General features: G+C 35.2%; 2 protein-coding genes across 2 annotated transcripts in view; both read left to right on the top strand.

Moving 5' to 3' along the window:
- The window catches only part of LOC126032360 (UDP-glucuronosyltransferase 2B31-like), a 40,786-nt gene extending 29,075 nt beyond the window's left edge, over nucleotides 1-11,711 (top strand). Inside the window, exons 4-6 of the mRNA XM_049790020.1 lie at nucleotides 1,609-1,696; nucleotides 8,757-8,976; nucleotides 11,382-11,711. Coding sequence (XP_049645977.1) covers nucleotides 1,609-1,696; nucleotides 8,757-8,976; nucleotides 11,382-11,661 — 588 coding nt within the window. The 3' untranslated portion in view covers nucleotides 11,662-11,711. The remainder of the gene's footprint in view (nucleotides 1-1,608; nucleotides 1,697-8,756; nucleotides 8,977-11,381) is intronic.
- Nucleotides 11,712-25,407: 13,696 nt separating this feature from the next.
- The window catches only part of LOC126032359 (UDP-glucuronosyltransferase 2B31-like), a 102,132-nt gene continuing 100,371 nt past the window's right edge, over nucleotides 25,408-27,168 (top strand). The window contains exons 1-2 of the mRNA XM_049790018.1: nucleotides 25,408-25,477; nucleotides 25,592-26,373. Coding sequence (XP_049645975.1) covers nucleotides 25,650-26,373 — 724 coding nt within the window. The 5' untranslated portion in view covers nucleotides 25,408-25,477; nucleotides 25,592-25,649. The remainder of the gene's footprint in view (nucleotides 25,478-25,591; nucleotides 26,374-27,168) is intronic.

The following is a 27,168-nucleotide window of genomic DNA, read 5'->3' as shown; positions in this document are numbered from 1 at the left end:
GTCCTGCCTCCCAGTTAGAGGGAGAAATAAGGGAAGTACCAAGATCAAACAGGTGTAAGACCACTAAGTAGTAAGCTAGGCACAGAGGGGACCACGTATTCTAGCAGCCTCGGGGGTGAGAGAGGAGGATATGGGAGGCAGGATGGGATTGGACGTGTAGAGAGGAAAAATTGGTGATGGGGATCCCCCTAATTTTATGTTAACATGTACCTAAAATATTATTGTCAACAATATGTAAGCCTATGATAAAAATAAAAATTATATTAAAAATAAATAAGTTTATTACAGGAAAGTGGTGATGTACTCCATTGCATTAAACTTCCTAGTGAACTAAATTGTTAGGTAGAATACAGCTGCAATACATAGTTAACAATTATTTTATATTCTCTCACTGATAGTTTTATCTTAACATTAGTGTTCATTTTATTGCTCAGGAGATGAAGTTAACAAAAAAAGCAAATAGATGTTGTGCTTAAAGTTAACAAAAAACATAGCAAATAGATGTTATGCTTTTTACATTATAATCCAGACTCTAGAGATTATTGGGTAATGACCACCTAAAATTTTATTGGGATTGCATATAGAGAAGGCTATATATAAGTATCATAAAACTAATTAATGTTTTTCGGGGCCAAAGTGGTTGTGCAAGTGGAAAAGCATCTCTGCCTTGCCCTTGCTAGCCTAGGATCGACCAGAGTTTGATTCCCCAGCGTCCCATATGGTCCCACAAACCAGGAGTGATTTGAGTGGATAGCCAGGAGTAACCCCAGAACATCACCGGGTATGGCCCAACCCCAAAAAAATAATTAATAGTGTTTTTTAACACGTTGTGGAAGTTCTACTGGTCATTGGGGTAAAATAGGTATAGTATAATCTTTCATTTATTTTCACTAGTCTATTTTTATAGCCAAAATTCACTTCTTTTCTATATTTCAACAAATTACAACTCTTGACATTATAATTTTAGAGTGAGCATACAAAATACTACTTCCCGAATATATTTATTAAAATGTGCATAATATTAGAGAGGAAAATATATCTTAAAAATATTTTTAAGAAAGATATATTCATTTTATAATAAATTACTACTGGGAATATTATTTACTCACTTGAGAATTGAAGCTAAGCATCAAACTTTTCTCAATTCAAAGCCGCTCATTTTTAATTAAAAATTAATCTTATATGACACATGGTTATATGTAAAATCCCTTATCTGGAACTTTATTTAAAACCATATAATATTAAACATTTGAACTAGTTATAATAAATATAAGAGGACACATATATCATACAATTACTTGATTAAATTTTAAAAATGTTAAAATTTAAAAAAATATTGGTTGATTATATATAATACATTCTGACTTATGTATCAGTGTGAAACATCTATATTTTATTGAATATAAAATAAGCATTTTTGTCTTTTATTATAGTAGTATTTTAGTAGTTTTTAACTTCAATACCTTATTTTTTATTAGAAACTCGTAAATGTAACTGAATCATTGTTTGTTTTCTTCTCATTTAATAATTCTCATCAAACATTTAAAGTTTAACTTTAAAGTTTAATATTTAACTAATAGGTAAATACAATTTTCTTAACACCAATAGGTTATATGGAGGTTTGATGGCAAGAAGCCTGAAACTTTAGGAACCAATACTCGTATATATAAATGGATACCCCAGAATGATCTTCTTGGTAAGTTTCAAACACTGAAATGAGAGTAATCTAATAAAAGTGATAACCATTTATATAAAATTAAATTTACTAAATATTTATTAACAAAATTTTGAACAATAAAAATTAACTACCTTATATTTATTTGATCAATCCTGTAGTGAGTTGGGTAAAATATAACAATTAATATTTTTAATATTTAATATTTATTTGTGGTCAAATCAAATTTTCATATTTCAGATGCAATCATTTCTCACAAAAAAGTTTTCATCAAGTTACCAACTTAACTATCTGATATTCATCTCTCCTTTTACTATACTGTTTCTATCTTTATGGGTCTTCAGCACCATTGAAGTATAAAAGCTGCATTGTTATACCAGTGACTGATATTACTATAGGAAATATTTGATAGTATGTGGGAAAAAATTCATGAAATAATATATCAATAAAAATATAATTTTTCCTTCATCCAATCAATATATTTAGTAAAATTGTACAAATTACCACATATATTTACTATAAACTTTAAGGCTAATATTTTAGACTTAGTCATTTTACTAGTCTTTTTAAAAAACCCAATGGAAATTTAATTTAAATATTTTATTGTCCTCAGAATTATAAGCAATGATATTACTTATGCAGTTTTGCAGAAGTTAACTAAAACAAAAAAACCTAATTTAAACTTTTTTTTTTTTTTTTTTGGATTTTGGGCCACACCCTGTGACGCTCAGGGGTTACTCCTGGCTATGCGCTCAGAAGTCGCTCCTGGCTTGGGGGACCATATGGGACGCCGGGGGATCGAACCGCGGTCCGTCCTAGGCTAGCGCAGGCAAGGCAGGCACCTTACCTCCAGCGCCACCGCCCGGCCCCAATTTAAACATTTTTATACAACAAAAAGTAAATGCAAGAAAACATAAAATTTTCAAACTGATAATTCTAAGACTTGGATACATATATTATGTGTTAAATGGTCTTGAGAATAATTCCTGGTAACACAAGGTCCCATTAGTAACTCTTGCTGAAGTCCTCTGTGTGTGAGTACTGTGTCCATAGCAGCAGTGCATCTCCTGCCTCGAATGTGTGACCCTTTTTTTTTTCAGCCTAATCTCACTGTGAAATAAACTCCAGCTCTATTCTCAGCATGGTAAGGACACCTAAAATTATATTAACTATATTTTTAAAAAAATGAATAATGTATATTAAAAAGAGAGAATAGAAGAAAAAGGAATAAGATAAATGTTCTATATTAATAAAGAAATATGCATGGTTCTAATAATATTTAAGATACTCATTGTACTTTTACAGACCTCTGAAGGAAAATATCACCTTCACATATATAATTGCAATTCCTCTTTATAAAGAAAAATATTAAAGAAAACTTCTTTTCGGCTAGTTGATATTAGAAAATAGGATGTTTGTTCTTCACAAAAGGGATTCAGGTTTGCTCCTGAGGATCACATTTGAGACCCTACAACAATGTTCCCTGAGTACAGAACCAAAAATAAGTTCAGCCCACAGCTGGGTAGTCCAAGAAGTAAAATAACACAAAAATAATTAAAAATATAAAACTCAGGGCCAGAGAGAGAGCACGGCGGTGTTTGCCTTGCAAGCAGCGAACCCAGGACCTAAGGTGGTTGGTTCGAATCTCGGTATCCCATATGGTCCTCCATGCCTGCCAGGAGCTATTTCTGAGCAGATAGCCAGGAGTAACCCCTGAGCACCACCGGGTGTGGCCCAAAAACCAAAAAACAAACAAACAAACAAAAAGAATCTACCCTCAGTAGCAGATACATGAAACTCACATATAATATTATAATGCTTGTCTCCTCAAATATAGAAATGATCAATTAAGAGTCACGGTGGTGCCACGGAGCCGTAAGGTGTCTGCCTTGCTGGCACTAGCCTACGACGAACTGTGGTTAGATCCCCCAAAGTCCCATAGGTTCCCCCAAGCCAGGAGCGATTTCTGTGTGCCAAGCCAGAAGTAACCCCTGAGCGTCACTGGGTGTGGCCCAAAAAACAAAACAAAACAAAATGATCAATTAATCAAAGTGTTTAGACAGGGACATTGTAATAAAACAGTATAGAAAGAAGCACATTTGCACAAATGACTCATATACAAAATGAAATCTATGTTGAGTTGATATTCTATAAGAAAAGACAACGTTTTGTGTACATTCATAAAGAAACTAAGTGAAAGAGACCCAGTAAGTTCAGTTTGACCCCACACACTAGACATGAGCCTCTAGAAAGTTAGGAGCAATCCTTGAATCTTATTACAGAACAAGGAGAAGCCCAACAAAGTCCGGTGTGGTCTAAGTTACCCTTCACAAATAGTTGAAATAAATTTGAGTATCTTAAAATTCAATATTGGAACTGAAATACCTTTTTCTCAAATATTTTTAATTTATTTAAAGAAAATGCATCTCATAGTTGGCATAACTGATATATTTGTTTCAAGATGACAGAAAGGAATGCTATTTAAAAAATAGAAAAGATAAAGAAAAATTAAAAATGGAAGAAAAAAGAAAAAAGAAAATGTTCAGTAGCAAGTATATTTGTGAAAATTATTGTATCACCAATGAACTCATTAAAGCAATAGCAGAAGTTTTAGTAAGCTCTGTTTTTATTTAAGATAAGAGTTTTTAAAAAAAAATACAGTAAAAAAAGGTGTGTGTGTGGTAATTTTTGTTTGCATAGGCCCAGTAAAATATGGAAAAGATAGAAAGGTAAAGCCTTGGCCTAAATACAGGGAGACCATGCTCTTGAAGTATTCTGGCATTAGACCAACTTTAGGCTCCAGGCCTACTAGGTTGTCCAACCCCTGAGACATTCTCTGTGGTTCCAGTAGACGTTTTTCACACAATTTCAATTGTTGATGTCAAGTTTCTGTAGTTGGAAATACTGATTTCTGTGCATATGTTTTATCGAAGTCAAAATGTAAAGCATTTTCTGGTTTTCTTTCATCATTAGAGGGCAATGCAGAGAACCCTGCCCTAAATGTTGGTGGGGTGTAAAATCCAGAGCACTGCTTCAATCTGTAAATTGTCCTTGTAGAGTCTGAAAAACAGCTCCCAGCAGTCACATATCAGGAAATGTCCTCGAGCAGGGGACTTCTCAAAAATCAAATTTGGTAGCAAGCAAAGGTACACATTTTTTAGCACTTTCAACTACATTATTACATGGAACTTTCTTAAAAATCACAAACTGTGGGACCAGAGGAATAGTACAATTGTTACGCCACTTGATTGCACATAGCCACCAAATTTGCCAAAACCAACACCACATATCATGCTCTAATCACCACCTGAGGTGATTTCAGAGTAGAGTCAGAAGAATGCAGTGGTCCAGTGACCCAAAACAAAAAGACAAAAAAAAAATTATATGCAATGGTTATTAAATTCAAATGACTTTCTGATACCAATGAGCATTTTTGACACTGCAAAAATAAATTATTCAATGTGAAATTATTATTGAACACAAGTCCTATCACAATATAATGTTTACATTGTGCATCTCTGAAAATTAAAATGGTATGAATTACATTAAGTCCTCCACTAAAGGTCAATTCACCTCAGCATTAATTTAATTGTCACTACTTTTAAACTAATTCTTAGTGTCATATAATTGCCTTTTCTTTATGTCTAACAAGGGTCTTTCTATTATACAAAATGTTTTCTCTTAATTTGTTCACCATAAATATTTTTCATTGTCTAACTCTAAATACACAATCTCCTTTGTCTATTTCTCTAGTAAAATAAAAATTGTCTGGCTCTGTGATATGAAACACAAAACAACTAAACAAAATTTTTTGCCACCACATGTGTTTCAACATGGCTTCTGCCCAAACCAGGGCTGCAGGTTTGGGGGATAACATCACCTAGAAGCATCTGTGGAAGTCACTTGATGGGAGGTGAGCTGGCACTGCCCAAGAAGGGTGGATCAAGAGGAGACCTTACTTTGCTTCATGCTTTGCTTCCAAAGAATTTGCTTTGCTTCATGGCCATGCACATCATCTCCTAGTCAGTGAACCATATTACAACACGCAGAAAACATTGCAATACAGGTGTGAAAAGAGGGAAACCACACAATCCAACAACATGCATAGAATTGAAGATGGCAGTTCTAATGACCCAAAAAGTGCCAACTAGCTACTTAGCTTCTCAGATAAGGAGTTTAGAGAAGAAATATAAAAGAACCTTATAGAATTCAAAGAAAGCATAAAACAAGCTGAGCAAACCACAAATAAGAATCAATTGTATATGAAAATAGAAATCATAAAATTCCAAACTGAAATAACAGGTCTGAAAAACTCAGTAGAACAAATGAAAATCTTACTGGAAAGCCTTTTCAACCTAGTAGCAGCAGTTGATGTCAGAATTGGTGAGCTGGAAGATGAGATTCATAACAACAGAAGAGATTGGAAAAGAACCATAAAACAATCAAACAATGTGAACAAATGAAAATAGAAGTCTTTGATAAACTCAAAGAAAAAAACATAAGAATCATTGGAGTTCCTAAGAAGCAGGAATAAAATTCACAGGAAGAATCAACAGTAAAGGAAATCATTGCAAAAAAACTTCCAGAGCTAAAGACTGCATGTAAGCAAACCTAAATACCCAAAGAGTACCAGCTTATAGAGATTGAAAAAAAAGCACCCCAAGACATATCCTAGTCACAATGATGAATCTTACTTATAGAAATAGAATACTGAAAGCAGCAAGATCAAAAAAAAAATTACAAAGAATTGTCCTTAAGATTTACAGCAGACTTGTCACAAGACACCCTCAAGGCTAGAAGGCAGTGGTAGAATATAGTGACAAAGTTTAATGATATGAATGTTTCACCTAGAATACTGCACTCAGCCAGACTCACTTTCAGATTTGAAGGAAGTATACATAGTTTCATGGATAAACAATAGCTCAGAAAATTTGCAGATTCAAAACCAGCCTTAAAAGAAAAACTGAAAGGTCTAGTTTAAGACAAGACAGACCAAAAGACACAACAAACTCCTACACAAAGCGGACATTATATCCAACGAAAATTATCTGTCTGAATGTCAATGGATTAAATGCACCAGTTAGAGACACAGAGTGGAAAAGTGGATCAAGAAGCTGAATCCAACATTCTGCTACCTACAGTAAACACATCTGAATAGTCAGAACAAACATAGACTCAAAATCAAAGGTTGGAGGACAATTTTCCAAGCAAAATAACTCCCTTAAAAAAAGCTGGAGTAGCATTTGTTAATATCAGATGACACAAACTTTAGACAGAAAAAATCGGACAAAATGTATATTTTGTAATATCAAGGAATATGTAAACAGGAAAAAATTTACACTTTTAAAAATGTATGGACCCAATGAAGGACCATAAAAATATTTAAAACAATTATTGAGAAATTTGAAAGAAGACATCAATAGCATCACAATAATACTGGGAGACCTCAACAACATCCTATCACCCTTTGATAAGTCAACAAGTATTCAACCTAACAAGAGTATACTAGCTCTAAGTATAGAAATGGAAAAAAATTGAACTAGTAGATATATATCAAATATTACATCAGATAAGGGGCTAATATCAAAGATATACAAGCTACTAGCAGATGTAATAAAAAATCATCTAATGATAAAAATGATGGAGAAAAAATAAATAGACATTTTCTCAGAGAAGAAATACAAATGGCCAAAATGTACTTGCAAAAGTGCTCCACGTCACTATTTATTAGGGAGATGTAAATCAAAGCCACAATGAATTAAGATCTCATGCCACAGAGACTGCCACACACCACAACAAAATAACATCAGTGCTGGTATGTTCTGGGGAGATAGGAACCCTCAGTCACTGCTGGTTGAAATGCCATGTAGTCCAGCCTTTTTGGAAACAATATGGAGATTCCTAAAAAAAAAAAAAAAAACCCAACTAGAAATTGTGTTCCCATATGACCTATCTATACCACCCCCACTTCTAAGGATATGCACTAAAAACTCAAAAACTCAATACAAAAATGACTTCTACACATTTAAATTCATTGCAGCACTATTACAATAGCCCGAATCTAAAAACAACACTGATGCCTCACAACAGATGAGTGGTTAATGAAACTGTGGTACATATACATATGGAACAATATACAGATGTCAGGACAAATGAAGCCATACAATTTTCCTATATGTATATAGGCATGAAAACTTTTATGCTGAGTATAATAAGCCAGAGGGTAAGAGATAGAGACAGAATAGTCTCACTCAAGAAGTAGAATATCTGTCTCAAATACAGGCAAGGGGGAGTGGGAGGAGGGAGATGGGGGCATTGGTGGAGAGAATGTTGCCCTGGTGAAGGGGAGGTGTTCTTTTTATGACTGAAATCCAACTATAATCGTGTTTGTAATTATGGTGTTTAAATATATTATTTTTAAAATTAAGAATAGTCTCACTCATCTGTCATATATAAGAAAAATAAAAGACAGTATTGTAATAATACATAGAGAAAATAGCAATGAGGGCTGGAAGAACTGGGCCACAATTTGAAGCTTACTTACCACTGAATGCTGAGTGTTCTACACCAACAACTATTATGACAATGGTAGTGACTGAGATAAATAGAATTACTCTCTAGAACAAATGCAGAAGAAGTCAGAGAAGGGAGATGGGGTATTGGTGGTGGAAATGTTGTACTGGTAAAAGAGTGGTGTTCTTTTATATGACTGAAACCCAACTATATACATGTTTGTAATCATGGTACTTAAAAAGATATTATTATTATTATTTAAAATAAATTAATAAGACAAGAGTGATAGCACAGTGGTATGGTGCTTGCCTTGCACACAACCTATCAAGAGGGATGGGGGTTTGAAACCCAGTGTCCCATATGGTCCCCCAAGCCAGGAGTGATTTCTGAGTGCATAGCCAGGAGTAAGCTCTGAGCATCACTGGGTGTGGCCCAAAAATAAAAAATAAATCAATAAATGGGGAAAATTGCATAGACGCTAAATGCAGTGACAACATCAGTGGCTTAGACTGTCATTTTAATTTAGTAAACAGATTTGTGATTATTTTCTAAAATTTACTCAATTTAGGTCATCCTAAAACCAAAGCTTTTGTAACTCATGGTGGTTCCAATGGCATCTATGAAGCAATTTACCATGGGATTCCTATGGTGGGTATTCCTCTGTGTTCTGATCAACCTTATAACATCGCCCACATAAAGGCTAAAGGAGCAGCTATCGGAGTAGATTTCGAAACAATGTCAAGCTCAGATTTCCTCAGTGCACTGAATACAGTCATCAGTGATCCCTCGTGAGTATCACAATGAATAGTTTCTATATACAGGAACCTTTTCCCCAGTATTTATAGGCAATATAAGAGATTAAATGTGAAATTGGTAACATGATAAAGCCCATTCTTTTTGTTTGTTTGTTTTTTGTTTTTTTTTTTGTTTTTGGGCCACACCCGGCTGTGCTCAGGTTACTCCTGGCTGACTGCTCAAAAATAGCTCCTGGCAGGCACGGGGGACCATATGGGACACCGGGATTTGAACCAACTACCTTTGGTCCTGGATCAGCTGCTTGCAAGGCAAACGCCGCTGTGCTATCTCTCTGGGCCCAAATAAAGCCCATTCTTAATATAATTTCTTTGCAAACATTTCTTTAGAAGCTATAGTACCCACTGATTTAAAATGGATCACACATTTTTATAATTTGTAGCTTAAACCATGTAAAGATTTTCTAAAAAAATTACAAGAAAAATTCTTCCAAATGCTATAGATCGAACAGAAATAGAAAATGAAGAGTTAAATGCACACAGCTAAATCTAGTAATAACCAAATTCTGAACTTGCCAATTTTGTTTTTCTTGAAAATATCGAATAGTCATATTACATTAAAATATTTTACTAATACAGATAGTTGATTATAAAATTTAACTAAAATATATTTTGAATGCATGTAGTCTGTAAAAGAGTTATGAAACCTTCATAATGGTATAATTTAAAATATTTCAAAACTCAATAGTCTCACAGTTTAAAAGATGGCACAACAATTATAGTTCTTGCTTTCTGCACAACTTAGCAAAGATAAATCCTTTATAGGTATCCTTGAGAATTGCCAGGAGTCATCCCTGAACTCCGAGTTCTGAATAATCCCTGAGTACTGCTGGGTGTTCTTGAAAAGCAATACAAAACCTACACAACTACAAATAAAAAACTCACATACCTTCTAAGATATTTAGCATTCCTCCAACCTAAACAAGCATTAATCTACTTTTTTGCTATAATTATTGTTCCAAAGCTTTTCATATAAATAGAAGCATATGAAATTTATGTTTTATAACCTAGATTAGCATAATGCATTATTGCTTAATTCATGTGATAACATTCTTTTCAAAAATAACTAGCTTCTCTATCACACTTACCTTTCCATTTAAAACAGGGGTCTCAAACTCAATTTACCTGCAGGCCGCAGGAGGCAATGTCGGGATGATCCTTGAGTGCAAAGTCAGTAGTAAGCCTTGAACATTGGGGTGTGTGACCCAAACAACTAAAACAAAACAAAACAAAACAAAATATTCCTCTAGGGCAGGTCTACAAAATGTTGTACAGAGGGCCGCAAATGGCCCGCAGGCCACGAGTTTGAGACCCCTGATTTAAAATAAGGAAAACTTTTGTTGTTCACAATACTAAAAGCAATATTACTTGAATATAAGGTAATGTTGTAATGAAATGTCACTTAAAAGTCCAGAGGCCTGTTAACTCTCTGAACTTTAGTTGTGATATTATACATAAAATGGCAACAGATTTTAGAGGCAGGTCAGGGTAGGGGGTAAAATAAAGAAATTGGTGATGAAACAGGAAATGATGACTTAAGGAGCGAGTGTTGAAACGTTGTGATTTAGAATTAAAATGTTATTAAATAATCTTATGTTGATAATTTAAGTCATATAATTAGTGACCAAAAGGTATTTGGAAATGCTCATTGGTAATATCTGGAATGTTTTAACATTATCTAGGCAATAGTTTGAGGACTATGTTCACTTTGTAATAACATTCTAACTATGATATAATATCATTAATTAATGATGATGTATGCACTTTTGTGATTTTACTTATCCTATAAAATTTGAATATAAATATGCTTATATCTGTAGAATTAAAAAAGAAAAATTTCCTTTCATATGTAGAGCATTTGATTACATGGGAATTACATGCAATCAAATGCATGTGAAAGTCTCATATATTCAGTAAGTACCACTTTGATCAATGTCCAAATATCAAATCAAGAGTAGCCTTTAAACATGAGGTATGATTTCCTCCTTCCAAGGAAATCTCACAAAAAGAAATAATAACTACTTATAAAACAGATAACAAATAGTCAATTAAAGGGTTTTCTTATTCACAATAGTATAAATCACTTCTGGATACTTCAAGAGGATGTTCAGAAAAGCTTATTGGTACTATGACATAAATAGTATACATAATTTCTTCTATAAACATTTTAATATATACCAAAAGCACTTTATTTTTTTAGTATTTGTGAATTTTTAAATGCCTTTAAAAATTAAAACTGTCAGTGAAGACTTTCCTAAATATGTTATATCAGTAATCTTATTACATTAGTTTCATTCATATGGGTAACATTGAAAAAAAACTTAAGGTAAAATTATTAAGACTGATTAAATTCCTTCAAATTTTTTTATTCCCTTCTTTAGATATAAGCAAAATGTACTGAAATTAAAGGCCATTCATCATGACCAGCCAGTAAAGCCTCTAGACAGGGCAGTGTTCTGGACTGAGTTTGTCATGCGCCACAAAGGAGCCAAACACCTGAGGCCCGCCTCCCATGAGCTCAACCTGTTCCAGTACCACTCCTTGGATGTGATTGGGTTCCTGCTGGCCTGTGTGGCAGCTGCTCTGTGGGTCATCACAAAATGCTGCCTGTGTTGTTGCCGGATGTTTTCTAAAACCGGAAAGAAGAAAAAGAGAGAGTAGTTGAATCTGATTCCTCCAATTGATGGAAGAAAATAGTGAAGTGATCTGAATCCATTTGTTCTCAAACAAAATTATCTTTCACAAGTTCTTTGAACAAAATTTTTTTTCAAATGATTGATTACCACATTCAGGTATAAATATTCATTCCAATGTGAATAAAAATAAAAGAAAATGTATTTTATATGTAAAGGTATGTATTCAAATATCAAAACTATACAACCTGTACTGAAATAAAATTAACATCTAATGTTAATATTGAGCATGTAAATTGTTTATTAATAATTATCAACACTATTAACAGTATTACTTTGTATTATGGTGTTCTGTATATTTCCTGCACTACTATATATGTATAACAGTAGTATTGTGCATTTAGTGTATACACAGAATATTTTACCTTTATTTGGACTAGATTATCTAGTTCCCACAAAAGATCATACCAAACTCTAAAAAAATAACACCTAATCCCATGGCAATCATCTCTCTCAACTTCAAAAACTAAATGAACCAATTAAGAGAAACAAAGTAGAAAAACTGATCAAAAAGTTGAATCTAACATTTTCCTGCCTACAAGAAGCACACATAAATACTAAGGGAAAAGATAGACTAGAGTGGTATCTTCTTTCCCACCAGTGGCACTTAAGTTAATGCAGGTGAGCACACCTGGACCCAAGGCAGAAGCGGCTCCTCTACCAGTGGTATACACATCAATACAGGTAAGCAGGTCCCACCTGAACCTCACTCACCAGGGCTCCCTGGAAAGCACAATGCAACATAACATAGTCTGTCTACCCTCTAGCAGCAGTGCCTACATCACCCCTGGGTGAGCAGCCCCAGCCCCAAAGAGAAAATCCTGTTCCCCAGCTACTGGCATGGAATCAACTCAGGTAAACAGGTAAGTGGACCCTGCTTTAAAGAGTGTTAATCTTCTGCCATCATCACAAATGTCAAGACCCTAAGCCACCAGCAAAGCCACAAAAATATGTCTCCATCAGGAGCAGAGCCTGCTCCCCTGTCAGCAGCAAGCACATCAACACAGGTGAGCAATTGACCTGAGGAGTAGAGCTTGCTCTCCAGCCAATGGAGCCCAAAACCTACATTGTTTCTAGAGTAGCATATCCCTCCTTGAAGGATATAGCCACAGGAGCATAAACACACACTTCTCCTAGTCAATGAACCCCAGCACAGCATGTAGAAAACACTATATTTCAAGTATGACTATGCGAAAGGAACACAGGCATCCACCATGCTTAGAGAATGAAGAAGGTAACTCTGATGAAATGAAAATTACCAACTGCTTATTTAGCCTCACAGATCATAATTTTAGAGAAGATATACAGAGTATTCTCATAGAACTCAAAGAAAGCATGGAATGACCTGAACTAACCACAAACATAAATAAAGAAGATATGAAATTAGAAATGAGAAAACTCCAACTGACATAACAGGACTGAACATTTTAATAGGAGAAATGAAAGCTTCACTGGAAAGCCACAACAACAAAGTAACAGTGGCTAAATACAAAAAGAGTGAGCTGGAAGATTAGATAAATAACAACACCAAACAACAAAAGAGATTGGAAATGAGCCTTAATACAAGTGGTCTGAAAATGGGGCGGGGGGGGTCAAAGAATGTGAACAGATGAAAATAGAAGTCTTGGATAGACTCAACAGAAAGAATAGAAGAATTATAGAGGCCCAGAGACCCATGAAAAATATCCCCAAGAAGAATCAACAGTCAAGAAAATCATTGTACAGAAAATTTCAAAACTAAAGAGTGCATGCAACTAAAGTCACATGACCTAAAAAACCAGCTAAAAAATATCTGAAGAAAAGCCATATAGAAAACTGATAACAGCAAAAACGAAAAATCACATTGAAAGGAGGATCCTTAAGATTTACTGCAGGGGGCTGTGAGATTGGCGACTGGAAGAAGCTGAGGGGACCTGTTGACTTTGTGTGTTTCTCTTCTCTGGTCTCCAAAAGCTCTCCTCAGAGGACTAGAAGGGACCCCCCCCCCCAAAAAAAAAAAAACTGTCTCCTGGAGCCACTCGGGCCAAAAGGCCAAGAAGGACAGAATGAGTAAAAACTGGCTATCAAGGATGCAGGCAGAGATGATTTCTTTATCTGTGAAGAAGTCCACCCTGCTGTGAGATTGTTGACAGGGAGAAGCTGTGAGGACCTGTTGGCTTTGGTGTTTCTCTTCTCTGGTCTCCTAAAAGCTCTCCTCAAAGGGCTAGGAAGGGCCCAAAAAAAATTATCTCCCGCAGGCCCCAGAAGAGCAATGCTTCACATTGCTGCTGAATACACTTTCTAACTAATGAACCCCGCCACAACATACAGAAATAATCACACTACAGATGTGACAATGGGGAAACCTCACGGACAAACATCATGCACAGAAATTAAAGTTGATAGTTCTGATGACCCAAAAAATACCAACCATATGATTAATCTCAGAAAAAGAGTTTAGAATAGATATATGGAAGATCATCATGGGCATCAAAGAAAACATAGCTCTAGCTAAGCAGAACAAAAAGACAGAAATCAGAAAACTCCAAACTGAAATAACAGATCTGGAAAACATGGTAGCTCAATTGAATTGAAATACTCAATTGACAGTTTCTCCAACAGGGTAACAGCACTGAGGACAGAATCAGTGAACAGGAAGATGAAATGCAAAACAATTCAATACAGCAGAAGAGATTGAAAAAGAACCTTAAGGTATATGATCAGACAATGGAAAAAGTACTCAAGGAATGTGAACAGAAGAAAATAGAAATCTTTGCTAAGCTCAATAGAAACAACATGAGAACCATTGGAGTGCCAGCAACCCAGGAAGAAAATCTCCAGGAAGAATCAACTGTCAAGACCATCATCACAGAGAAACTACAAGAGCTAAAGGATACATGCAACCAAATCCTACATGTCAGAAGAGTACCATCTAAAAGAGACCCAAAGAAAAACACCTCAAGACACATCCTAGAAAAATGATGAATCCCACAGATAGAGATAGAAAACTTAAAGCAGCAAGATCAAAAAGGGAAATTACATTCAAGGGAGCATCCTTGAGACTTACAGCAGACATGTCACAAGAAACTCTCAAGGCCAAAAGACACAAACTATCAGAATCTATGAGACACAGAGAAGACGTACTGAAAGGAAAATTTAAAGCTTTGCATGCAAACATCAGGAAGGAAAAGGGGGCATATCTGAACAGCTTAACGACATGGCTTATAAAATTAGAAAATGATTAACAAAAGAAACCAAAAATAAGGAGAGGAGACAGAAGGAAATAAAGCTTAGAGCAGAAATAAATAAAGTAGAAACCCAAAAAATCAAACAAAAAGATCAATAAAAGTACAAGTTAATTTTTTGAAAAAATGAAAAAGACTGATAGACCATGGGCAAAACTCACAAAAAGAGAGAGAAAAACTTGATAACTCATATTAGAAATGAATGGGGGAGATCACTACAGATATTGCAGAGATTCAAAGAGTAATCAGAGACTACTTTGAGAAACTCTATGCCACTAAACATGAGAACTAGGAGAAATGGATAAATTCTTGGACTCAGAACCTTCCACAGTTAAATAAGAAAAATGTGGCAAATCTAAACACCCCCATCAATATTGAGGAAATTAAAATGGTAATCAAATGTCTGCCCAAAAACAAAAACTCAGGCCCGGATGGATTTACTAATGAATTCTTTCAAACCTTTCAGGAAAAACTACTCCCTATCCTAGCAAAGTTCTTTTATAAAATTGAAAAAACGAGAACACTTTCAAACAGCTTTTATGAAGCCAACATTACCTTGATACCAAAACCAGACAAAGATGCTGCCAAAAGAGAAAATTACAGACCAATATGTCTGATGAACACGGATGCAAAAATCCTCAACAAAATTCTGACAAATAGGATCCAATGTCTTATCAGGAAGATCATTAATTATGATCAAGTAGGTTTAATCCCAGGAATACAAGGATGGTTTAACATATGTAAATCTATAAAAATAATACACAACATCCACAACAAGAAAAATAAAAATCATATGATCATATTAATCGATGCAGAAAAAGCATTTGATAAGCTCTAACACCCATTCTTGATAAAAAAAATTCTCAGCAAGATGGGAATAAAAGGAACCTTTCTCAAATACTTAAGGCCACTGGCAATGAGCAATGACAATTATTATCCTCAATGGAGAAAAACTAAATGACTTTCCATTAAATTTTGGTGTAAGACAAGGCTGTCCTCTCTCACCATTCCTATTCACATAGTATTAGAATTACTTGCTATAGCTATTAGGCAAGAAAAAGATAACAAGGGAATTCAGATAGGAGAGGAAGAAGTCCAGCTCTCACTGTTTGCAGATGACATGATATTCTACTTAGAAAACCCTAAGGACTCTACCAAAAAGCTTCTAGAAACAATGGTTACATAGAGCAATGTGGCAGGCTAGAAAATGAACAGACAGAAGTCAATGTCCTTTTTATACACCAATAGTGATAGGGAAGAAATAGACATTAAGAAAACAACCCCTTTCACATTAGTGCCACACAATTCAAATATCTTGGAGTCAACTTGTCCAAAAATGCAAAGGACCTATACAAGAAAACTATAAAACCCTGCTCCAAGAAATAAGAAAGGACACATGGATATGGAAACATATACACTGCTCATGGATTGGCAGGATTAACATCATTAAGATGGCAATACTCCCAAAGTATTGTACAGATTTAATGCATTCTCTCTAAAGATAATACCATGGCATTTTTCAAAGAACTGGATCAAACACTTTTGAAATTCATTTGGAACAATAAACGCCTTCAAATAGCTAAAGCAATCCTTGAGGAAAGGAATATGAGTGGCATTACTTTCCCCAATTTCAAACTGTATTACAAAGCAATAGTTATCAAAACAGCATGGTATTGGAATAAAGACAAACCCTCAGATCAGTGAAATAGGCTGAGTACTCTGAGAATGTTCCCCAGAAATACAATCACCTAATTTTTGATAAATGGAGCAATGAAAGCCTCTTCAATAAGTGGTGTTAGCATAACTGGTTAGCTATTTTCAAAAAAGTTAACTCAGACCCCCAGATAACACTATGTATGAAGGTAAAATCCAAATGGATTAAAGACCTTGTTATCAGACCTGAAACCAAAAGGTATATAGAACAACACGGAGGTAAAATATTCCATGACATTGAGAGTACAAGCATCTTTAGGGAGGAAACAGCACTCTCCAAAGAAGTGAAGCAGAAATAAATAGATGGGAATTTTAAGCTGAGACTCTTCTGCACCTCAAAGGAAATAGCACCCCAGATAAAAGAGCCACCCACTGAGTGGAAGAAACTATTCACCCAATACCCATCAGATAAAGGGCTAATATCCAAAATATACAAGTCACTGATGGAAATTTACAAGAAAAAAGATTTAATCATATCAAAAAATGGGGAGAAGAAATGAACAGACACTTTGTCAAAAAAGAAATACAAATGGTCAAAAGGCACATTAAAAATTGCTCCACGGGCCGGAGAGATAGCATGGAGGTAAGGCGTTTGCCTTTCATGCAGAAGGTCATTGGTTCGAATCCCGGCATCCCATATGGTCCCCCGTGCCTGCCAGGAGCAATTTCTGAGCATGAAGCCAGGAGTAACCCCTGAGCACTGCCGGGTGTGACCCAAAAACCACAAAAAAAAAAAAAAATTGCTCCACATTAGGGAGATGCAAATCAAAACAACAATGAGGTACTATCTCACACCACAGTGATCGGCAAACATCACAAAGAATTAAAAAAAGCAGTGCTGGGCGTGACGTGGAGAGAAAGGAACTTTTTTTCACTGCTAGTGTGAATACCGTCTAGTCCAACCTTTATGGAAAACGATATGGAGATTCCTCAAAATACTGGACATTGAGCTCCCATACGAACCAGCTATACCACTCTGAATGATATACCCTAGCAACACAAAAATACAATACAAAAATTCCTTCCTCACACCTATATTCTTTGCAGAGCTATTTACAATAACCAGACTCTGGAAACAACCAAGATGCCCTTTAACAAATGAATGGTTAAAGATACTGTGGTATATAAACACAACAGAATATTATGCAGCCATCAGGAGAGATGAAGTCATGAAATGTTCCTTACATTGATGTACCTGGAATCTATTATGCTGAGTAAAATAAGCTAGAGGGAGAGAGATAGATGTAGAATAGTCTCACTCTTCTATGGGTTTTAAGAAAAATAGAAGACATTTTTGCAATAATTATCAGAGACAAAAATAGAGGAGAGATGGAAAGTCCAGCTCATGATATAAAGCTCACCACAAAGAGTGATGAGTTCAGTTAGAGAAATAACAAATTGAGAACTACCATAACAATGTGAATGAATGAGAGAAGTAGAAAACCTGTCTCCAGTACAGGCGGGGTTGAAGTGGGGAGGAGGTATATTTGGGACATTGGTGTTTGGAATGTTGCACTGCTTAAGGGGGTTGTTCTTTACATGACTGAAACCCAACCACAATCATGTTTATAATTAAGGTGTTTAAATAAAAATATTAATTAAAATAAATAAATAATTCAAGATCATAGATTGTAGTAAAGTGTAGTCAAATAAGAAAATAAAAGAAACTGTGGACACATACACAATGAAATATTATATAGCCATCAGGAGAGTTGAAGTCATAAAATTTATGCCTTACATGATGCACATGGAATCTATTAAGCTGAGTAAAATAAGACATAAAGAGATATACACAGAATAGTCTCACTCATTTATGGGTTTTAAGAATAATTAAGGACATTATTGTAGTAATTCCAGAGACAATAGAGATGAGGGCTGGAAGAACCAGCTCACAATATGAATCCCACCACAAAGAGTAGTGGTGCAGTTAGGGAGATAACTACATTATCAACTATCATGACAATCTTAATGAGTGAGAGAAGTAGAGTAAGAGAAGTCTCAAATGAGGCAAAGGTTGGGAAGGAGAAAGGGAGGCATTGGTTGTAGGAATGTTGCACTGGTGAAGGGAGTTGTTCGGTTTATGAATGAAACCCAACTACAATCATGCTTGTAATACAGTGCTTAAATAAAAATTTTATATAAAAAACTAATAATAAGATTATACATCATGAGCAAGATGGTTTCATCTCAGGGATGCAAGGATTGTTTATCATATGCAAATAAATCAGCATCACACATCACAAAAACAAAAACAAGCCACATGATTATATTAATTGATTTAGAGTTTAAAAAACTTTTTAACCCATTAAAAACATCTTAAAATTCGGGAGTTGTTTTATACACCGGGCTATGGCATGTTGAAACTTACTCCAGCTTCAAGTAATGAGTGATCCATCCTCCTCTTACAGCTGCATCCCATCCAGCTGCCAGGCATCATCACTCAGTCCTCTGCTTGTCCTGATTCATCTTTCAGGGCACACAGAGAAGCTGAATACCAAGCACTGCATTCATCCAGCAGCCAGTGTCACCACTGATTTTCGACTTTCCAGTGCTCAGTCCTCTATTTAGCTTTTATGGGACACAGGGGAGGTGCTCTGTCTCCATTTAGCTGTCCTGGTAATCACTGCACTCCTGCCAGCTGCTCTTGGAGAAGCCTCCGCTCCATATTCTCAGTGTAGATCTCAATAAAAAAAAATCAGTCACTCACTACAAATGACTAATGTAAAATGATTGTTAGCACTCCAAAGTCTGGCTTTATTAAACATATACTGTTAACCTTTAAGGGTTCTATTCTTTTTCTCTTATGTTTTTTAATTTCCATTTGGTGTGCGTTAAAAGAGAAGTAGTCTTGTATGGTGAATATAGCCCAAACCCTATATTTTAACACGAAAATAGGGGATCACCTTATATGCCCAGTCATTTATGTGCCAGAAAATATAGTAGGTAGTATCCAAAACTATCAAGAACCTAAGAATCAACCTAACAAAAGACGTGAAAGACCTATACTGTTGCGTTAATGATCCTACCTTAATCAATATTTGTACTCCACCCTGTGATCTGGTGATGATATATTGGATTACTCTATACTTAGTATTCTACTCCCACCCTAGGGTGGGACCTGAATCTTGTCAATAAAAGCAGGGGTCTGAGGAAGGCAGAGGCTCATTCTTCAGTCTTCTTCCACTGAGTTGTATTCCATCTTAAGAGAAGAAAACTTGGGTGGTTGAAATCTGCTTGAGCATTGAATTTTCTGAACTTATTCTTGTACTTCTTCACTGTATGGATTATTTCTTTTGTTGACATTTATTTTCAGGCCTGCATCTCACCAGACCCTCATTTCGAGCCATAGATTCCACTAACTGATGCTTCATTAACAGAAAATTTAACAGGAATCAAACTGTGACTTCGACTCTGTTGCTGAGTCGTGAGATGATTGTTTATTTTTTTTCTCAGATGGATTTTACCTTTTTGGATTATTACTTTGGATCAACATGATATTGTTTGCTTGGGCTTTGGTTGAAGGATCCTGGCTTCTGTTTATGCTAACTGCATTAGTAATAACTTTCCTTATTCTTTTAATATATATATATATCATGAGAATTGAAGGATTTGGTCTGAATATTCTATTGTTAATCAATAAACTCAGACTAAATTTTCTAGTGAGAATCAAAAGATTTGGGCTGAATTCTCTAGCCTGGCATTAACATTTGCTGAGGCACAGGCTGATAGCATTGCTTTGAAAGTTTCTGAAGCAATTTCTAATAATTCTGAAAGGCCAGTGAACCCAAATATTAAGAAGGCATTCCCTATGGTGACATATAAGCAATCAAGAAATTCTGAGGTTTGTGTTTTGCTGCCTCCTCCTGACAATAGGCCAGTAGAGCTTCTAAAGTTTCCCCTTGGGGATAATGGCATACAAAGTGAATCTAATGATGTTGAAACAGTCCCATCAGAAGGTGTGTCTGTAGAATTATCACTCACGCACCCTCCATCTCAGTCTTTAGATAGAGTAGAATGAAATCACCTCCCCCACACGGGATAATTCTTAGAGAAATTAGTAATAACTTAGTATTAGAAATGAATCTTGCCCATTAGAAAATAATCAGATTGTAGAATATGAAGGTTTGAGTATAATTTTCCTTAGTAATTTTAATAAAGTGTGCTCAGAATATGGTCCTCTTTCTTCATTTTGTATTGAATATCTTGGTACCTGGAGTGATCATAGATGTTGGACTCAAGAGGGCTTTAACATGGCAGCAAAGACCTGTTTGAGTGCTTTTCAATACTTACAATGGAAGATGCGGTTGGATGAGAATTCTAAAAGTAAAATTAATAGTCTAGATCACTATTGAAGGAGGGTTGCAGGAGTCACATTAGCTTATGAAATGCTGGTAGGGGAAGGAGAGTATGCAGACGCAAATAGGCAGGTGAGACTACCCCATATTGTTTTAAAGCTTGTCAGGGAACTTTCATTGTTGGCTTGGGAAAAAATTGACTCAGATACTGAGTTCAAAGGTATCTATACAAAGATTATTAAGAGAGCTACAGAGCCATAATCAGAATTTGTGTGAAAATTGACAGAGGCAACTAAAGGGAGGTTGAAAATATAAAAATTTGAAATGTTTTGACAAAAAAACCTTAGCCTTTAACAATGCCAATGAACTAGCTTCCCAGTTCAAATCAATACTCTGCAGTTTAAGCTCAGTAAAGCCTGCAACTTCAGGAAACTATGGTTTAGATATACCTTGCCCAGAGGACTTGACCCTCATTTTAGCTCAATGCCCTTATAAGATTAATTCTGGCATAACACGACCACTGCCTTAAGGATCTATGGGGATGATTTAAGGAAGAAGCGTTTAAAAGTCAAAGGAATAGTAATTCATCTGGGGATTACAGATTCTTACCATACAGGGACAATAATAGTTATTGTTTCAGTAGGACCGTCTGGACCTTTAAGAAAAGTGAAAATATAGCTCAACTTTATTACTTTCTTCTTTTATGCCTGGAAAATTAGAAAGCAACAGGAAAGTAGATTTCAGGAGTACTAACTCTGAGGCTTCTATGTTGATATCTTTCATTGCTGAGCTTAAAGAGGAAAATCCAATGTTAACTCTTTAAATTCAGGGCAGAAAATTTGAAGGTATGCTTGATTTAGGGGTAGAAGTATCTGTGATCTCTTTAAGAGACTAGCCCTGAAATTGGGCTTTACAAGATATTCAATGCAGTTTTGAAGATATAGCAGGCGTCATGTCTCAAAATTCTGTTCTTCGGTGTGCTAGGTCTCTGAAGTGCATAGGACTGGAAGGTCAACAGGAGATATTCATGCTGAATGTAGTTCCAGTTTCTTTGAACCTTTGGGGACGTAATTTGCATAAGCAATGGGAAGCAGAATACCACATTCCTCGCTAAAACATCTCACAGCATGTTAATTCAGAGGTATTGCATATTTTGACTGGGGACACTGGGTTAAAAAAAACCAGAACCCATTTCCATTGAATGGAAATCAAATATTCCTATCTGATTCCTCAGTGGCCATTTACAGCACAAAATTAGAGGCACTTAAAAACTTAGTCAATGAACAGTCGAGGCTGGGACACATTAAAACCTCTTTTTATAATTGGAATTCTCCAATAATTATTAATAAGAAACCAGTAGCTATATGGAGACTTTTAACTGATCTGAGGTCTGTAAATCCTCAAATGATTTCAATGGGAAAGATGCAGAATGGCTTACCTTCACCTGTAGCCATTCCGAGTGACTTGCCTTTGATAGTAATTGGCTTAAAGGGTTGTTTTTATAATATTTCTATATATCCAAAACACAGAAAAATATTTTCCTTTTAAATTCTTTCTCTTAATAAAAGAGCCCACATACAGTGATTTCAATGGATAGTTTTGCATCAGGGCATGGCAAATTTACCCACCATGTGTCAATATTTTGTTGATATGGTTTTATATCCAGCTCATAAAACGTTTCCCCAGGTATATTTGGTCCATTACATGGATGACATATAATTGCTAGCTCAGAATTAGAAGAAACTGCAATGTGTTTATGAATTTGTCATTAGCTGCTTGCAGGATGCTGGGTTAACAATAGCCACAGAAAACAATCTATACTTACCTCCATTTCAATACTTAAGCTTTGTATTGGAGCGTACTTCAGTGCATCTCCAAAAGATTTCTATTTTTAAAAAAAAGTCTAAGGACTCTGAATAATTTGCAAAAACTCTTGGGTGATCAAATTGGATCCTTCCCTACCTAAGGATTTCAAACTCAGAACTAACTTATTTAATACTTTAGAAGGAAGTCCAGATTTAAATAGCCCTCAGTGCATAACACAAAAGGCCCAACAGAAATTAGTTTTTTTCATGGACCTGCTGCAAAATTCCTATCTTTCCAGGTTCATATCTTAAAAGAAGGTGTGGCTTTTAATTTTTGCAACCCCTCATTCTCCTCTGGGTGCTATTGGCTGTCGGTGCCTCTAGAACGGGTTTACTTACACAACAAACAACCTCGCACATCTGTACCTTATTTGGAATTGATCTCCTCACTTGTCATCAAGGCAAGGCTCAGAACAATTTGCTTATTAGGTTTTGATCCTGAAATAATAGTCCTGCCAATCCCCAAAAAAGGAAATAAAAAGTATATTACTGCTCAGTAAGCTCCTTCAATGAGCATTCTGTGATTTTTCTGGAGAAATCTCCTCCCATTATCTTGCTGGAAAAGGCTGGGACTTCTTTAAAAGGACACATTTTGTGACCTCATCTATTATCAGCTCTCCCCCTATTTAACTGATGCCCCAGAGTTTTACATTGATGGGTTGTCATCAGGAAAGGTGTTATTAATGGTCCTTTCTAAACACAACAGTGCATACTAATTACAAGTTTGCTCAATAAGTATAACTTATATAACAAAATGTAGGTATGACACTTCATGACATTGAGACTAAGGAGGAAACACCACTCTCCAAACAAGTAGAAGCAGAGATAAATAGATGGGAATATATTAAGCTGAGAAACTTCTTCACCTCAATGGAAATAAAGCCTAGAATACAAAACTCATCCACAGAATGGAAGAAGCTATTCACCCAATACCCATAAGGTGTTAATATCAAAGATATACAAGGTAATGACAAAACTTAGCAAGAAAAAATATCTAACCCAATCGAAAAATGGGGAGAAGAAATAAACAGACAATTTCTCAAAGAAGAAATACAAATGGCTAAACGACATATGAAAAAATGCTCCACATCACTAATCATCAGGGAGGTACAAATCAAAACAACAAAAAGGAACCATTTCACACCACAGAAACTAGCACCTATCACAAAGAACAAGAACAATCGGTGCTGGAGAGAAAGGAACTCTAATTCACTGCTGGTTGGAATGCCGAATAGTCCAGCATGTATGGGAAACAATATGGAGATTCCTCAAAAAAACTGGAAATTGAATTCCCATATGATCCAACTATACCACTCACACTTCTAGGGATATACCCTGGGAACAATAAAATACAACACAAAAAATTCTTTTTTCACACCTATATTCATTGCAACACTATTTACAGTAGCCTGATTCTGGAAACAACCAAGATGCCCTTCAACAGATAAATATATAAAGAAACTGTGGTACATATATTCAATGGAATATAATGCAGCCATCAAAAGAGATGAAGTCACGAAATTTTCCTATACATTGATGGACATGGAATCTATTATCAAACATCGACTGTCCAACCCTGAACCCCAGATCACAATATTGGAAGTGGCACAGTTTCCTGCAGCAGCACCAGGAAGTAAACGCCCCCCAGGGGAGTCTCTAATACCACTCTGCTACCAACGTCCCAGGGTAGGTTCCTATGACATGCTGTCGACAAGGAAACAGCAACAACTTTATCTAAGGGCAGGTTGCCCAATCTTGCCACCTAATGTGAGATAAAATCAGAAGACATTCCACTCTTTGATCAGTGAAAAAAACAAGATCACTAAATAGAAGACTGACTACAACAACCATGACTGAGCAGAACATCTGAACCCATAAAGAAAGACATTATCCTTAACTTCATTCTAGGATATGTTTAAAATCCAAGATCTCTAATGATGCAGGACTGATTTTGAGAACCACAACTGAGCAGAACTTTTCCTGGCACTATAAAGCAAGACCTTGGGGTTCGACAATAAACATATCTGGAACCCTGTAGTTGCTCTCATGACAGTATGCTTCAATGGTGGAAACACCTTGTATCTCTTAGGCCAAGGGAATTTTTTTCTAATTTCCCCAATCCTTACTGTACTGGTAACATGAAAAGTTTTACTGTGACCAAAGCACCAGTATACCTCTAGAAGAGCCTTCATACCAAATGAGTTCTTCATACTCATTCCTATAATAAGCTCAGTTATCATCAAAATTTAATAGTTTTTATTATTTTATTAATACTTTTTATTTTATTATTTATTTTTTCTAATATTTTATTATTATTTAATAGTTTTTATTATTTTATAGTTTATATTATTGTACATTTGCTTTTCCCTTGTTTTCTAAAAAGCCACATACAAGTAACAGTGCATTATATGTACTTCTTGATCTGATTTTAAGAAATAGCACATAGTTTCTAATTTTATTTTGTTTATAGATAGACAATAATTTATCTTTTCTTAGAGTTGTGTAATATTACATTGTATTTGTTGTACCTGTAGATTTAGAGTGTCTTCTCAAATAATGCACTGTCATTGACAGACAGACGAAACAGATTATGTAACACTGGTGCCTGGATACTGGACTATTACTTCATAACTTGAAAGCATTCATGGTCTTTCAACAAATAATGAATACATTTGCAATTAAGAAAGGTAAGCTACATTTGGATTTTACTGCTCATTTAAATAGGCTAGTTGATGACTATGTATTTACTTTAGATAATGCTGTTATATTTTAACTTTCTTATTGCGTTATCTCTTTAATAGAAATACTGCTGTGAAATAGAAAAGAACAGTCTACAAAAGAGACTCCCTTTATGTCATAATGTCTATAAAATGGATTTCAATTCTTCTGCTATTAGAGGTAGGTTGTTACTTTAGTTGTGGGACTTGTGGAAAGGTGCTGGTGTGGCCCACAGAATACAGCCATTGGATTAACATAAAGGTAATCCTGGAAGAGCTTGTCCAAAGAGGTCATGAAGTGATTGTTCTGAAATCTTCAGATGCAGTTTTTGTTGGTTCCAACAAATCATCTACTATAAAATTTGAGATTTTCCAATCACCTCTGTCTAAGGAAAATTATGAGACTCTGATCAATAAACTTCTTACTACATGGATATATGATATGCCAAAAAATTCATTTTGGGCATATTTTTCAAAAATGCAAGATCTCCTTTGGGAATATTATGATTATATTGAACAGAATTGCAAAACTGTAGTTTTCAACAAGAAATTGATGCAAAAACTACAAGACACAAGGTTCGATCTTGTTTTTGCTGATGCCATTGGAAACTGTGGTGAGCTTCTGGCTGAAATACTTAAAGTACCTTTAGTGTACACTCTCCGTTTTTCTCCTGGACTTGGACTTGAAAAGTATAGTGGAGGACTTCCACTCCCACCGTCTTATGTTCCTGTTGTTTTGTCAGAATTAAATGATTCAATGACATTCATGGAGAGAGTGAAAAATATGATATATGTACTTTATTTTGACTTTTGGTACCAGCTGATAAATGAGAAGAAGTGGAATCAGTTTTATAGTGAAGTGCTAGGTAAGTCATGTTACAGTTCATCATATGACTTACCCATCATAATACCTTAAAAATTGACTTTTTATCCATTAATGGCATGCATAAATAGATTTTATAAAATAAATTTAGAAAAAATTATTACTGTATATTCATAGTGGTACAGACATTTCTAGTTGGTCATACAACACTATTTAAATGTTAGGGGTATTTTACAATCCATTATATTTTTAAAATCAACTTTTCTAATAGAAACCTATACTGCCTTTCTCTATATATATATGTGTATATAAAAACCAAAAAAGGATGCCCCACGTATAATTTTATATTTACACATATACAGAGAGAAAGGTATTCTAGTTTCTATAAATGAAGGAAGAGTATGTTGAAGAGTGCTTTCATGAAAATCTCAAATTCTCATCTCTGAATCAGGGTAAAATCTCCCAATGTATTTTGAAAAACTCAATTCTGCAGGAGATGAAAATCTCAACTCTTTTGGACATTATATGAAACATTATCTCCTGTTGTTAGCAACTGTGGGGCATCTTTTTTGAGGCTCATTAACTCTATGTCTGTGTGTGTGTGTGTGTGTGTTTTGAGTTTACACATGGCAGTGCATAGAGTTTTCTCCTGGATCTGTGCACAGGGGTTACTCCTTAATGTATTTAGGAGACCATATATGCACCAGGGAAACAAACTAGTTAACAATGTGTTCAAGGTCGAGCTTTACCTGTATGCTAAATTTCAGGACCCATTCCTAATTACTTAATATTAATTATTTTATTTAAACTACATGGTTACAAGATTGTTCATAATACA

Source organism: Suncus etruscus, chromosome 16, assembly GCF_024139225.1.
Source record: "Suncus etruscus isolate mSunEtr1 chromosome 16, mSunEtr1.pri.cur, whole genome shotgun sequence".
Classification (NCBI taxonomy): domain Eukaryota; kingdom Metazoa; phylum Chordata; class Mammalia; order Eulipotyphla; family Soricidae; genus Suncus; species Suncus etruscus.
This window is presented reverse-complemented; position numbering and strand designations above follow the sequence as displayed.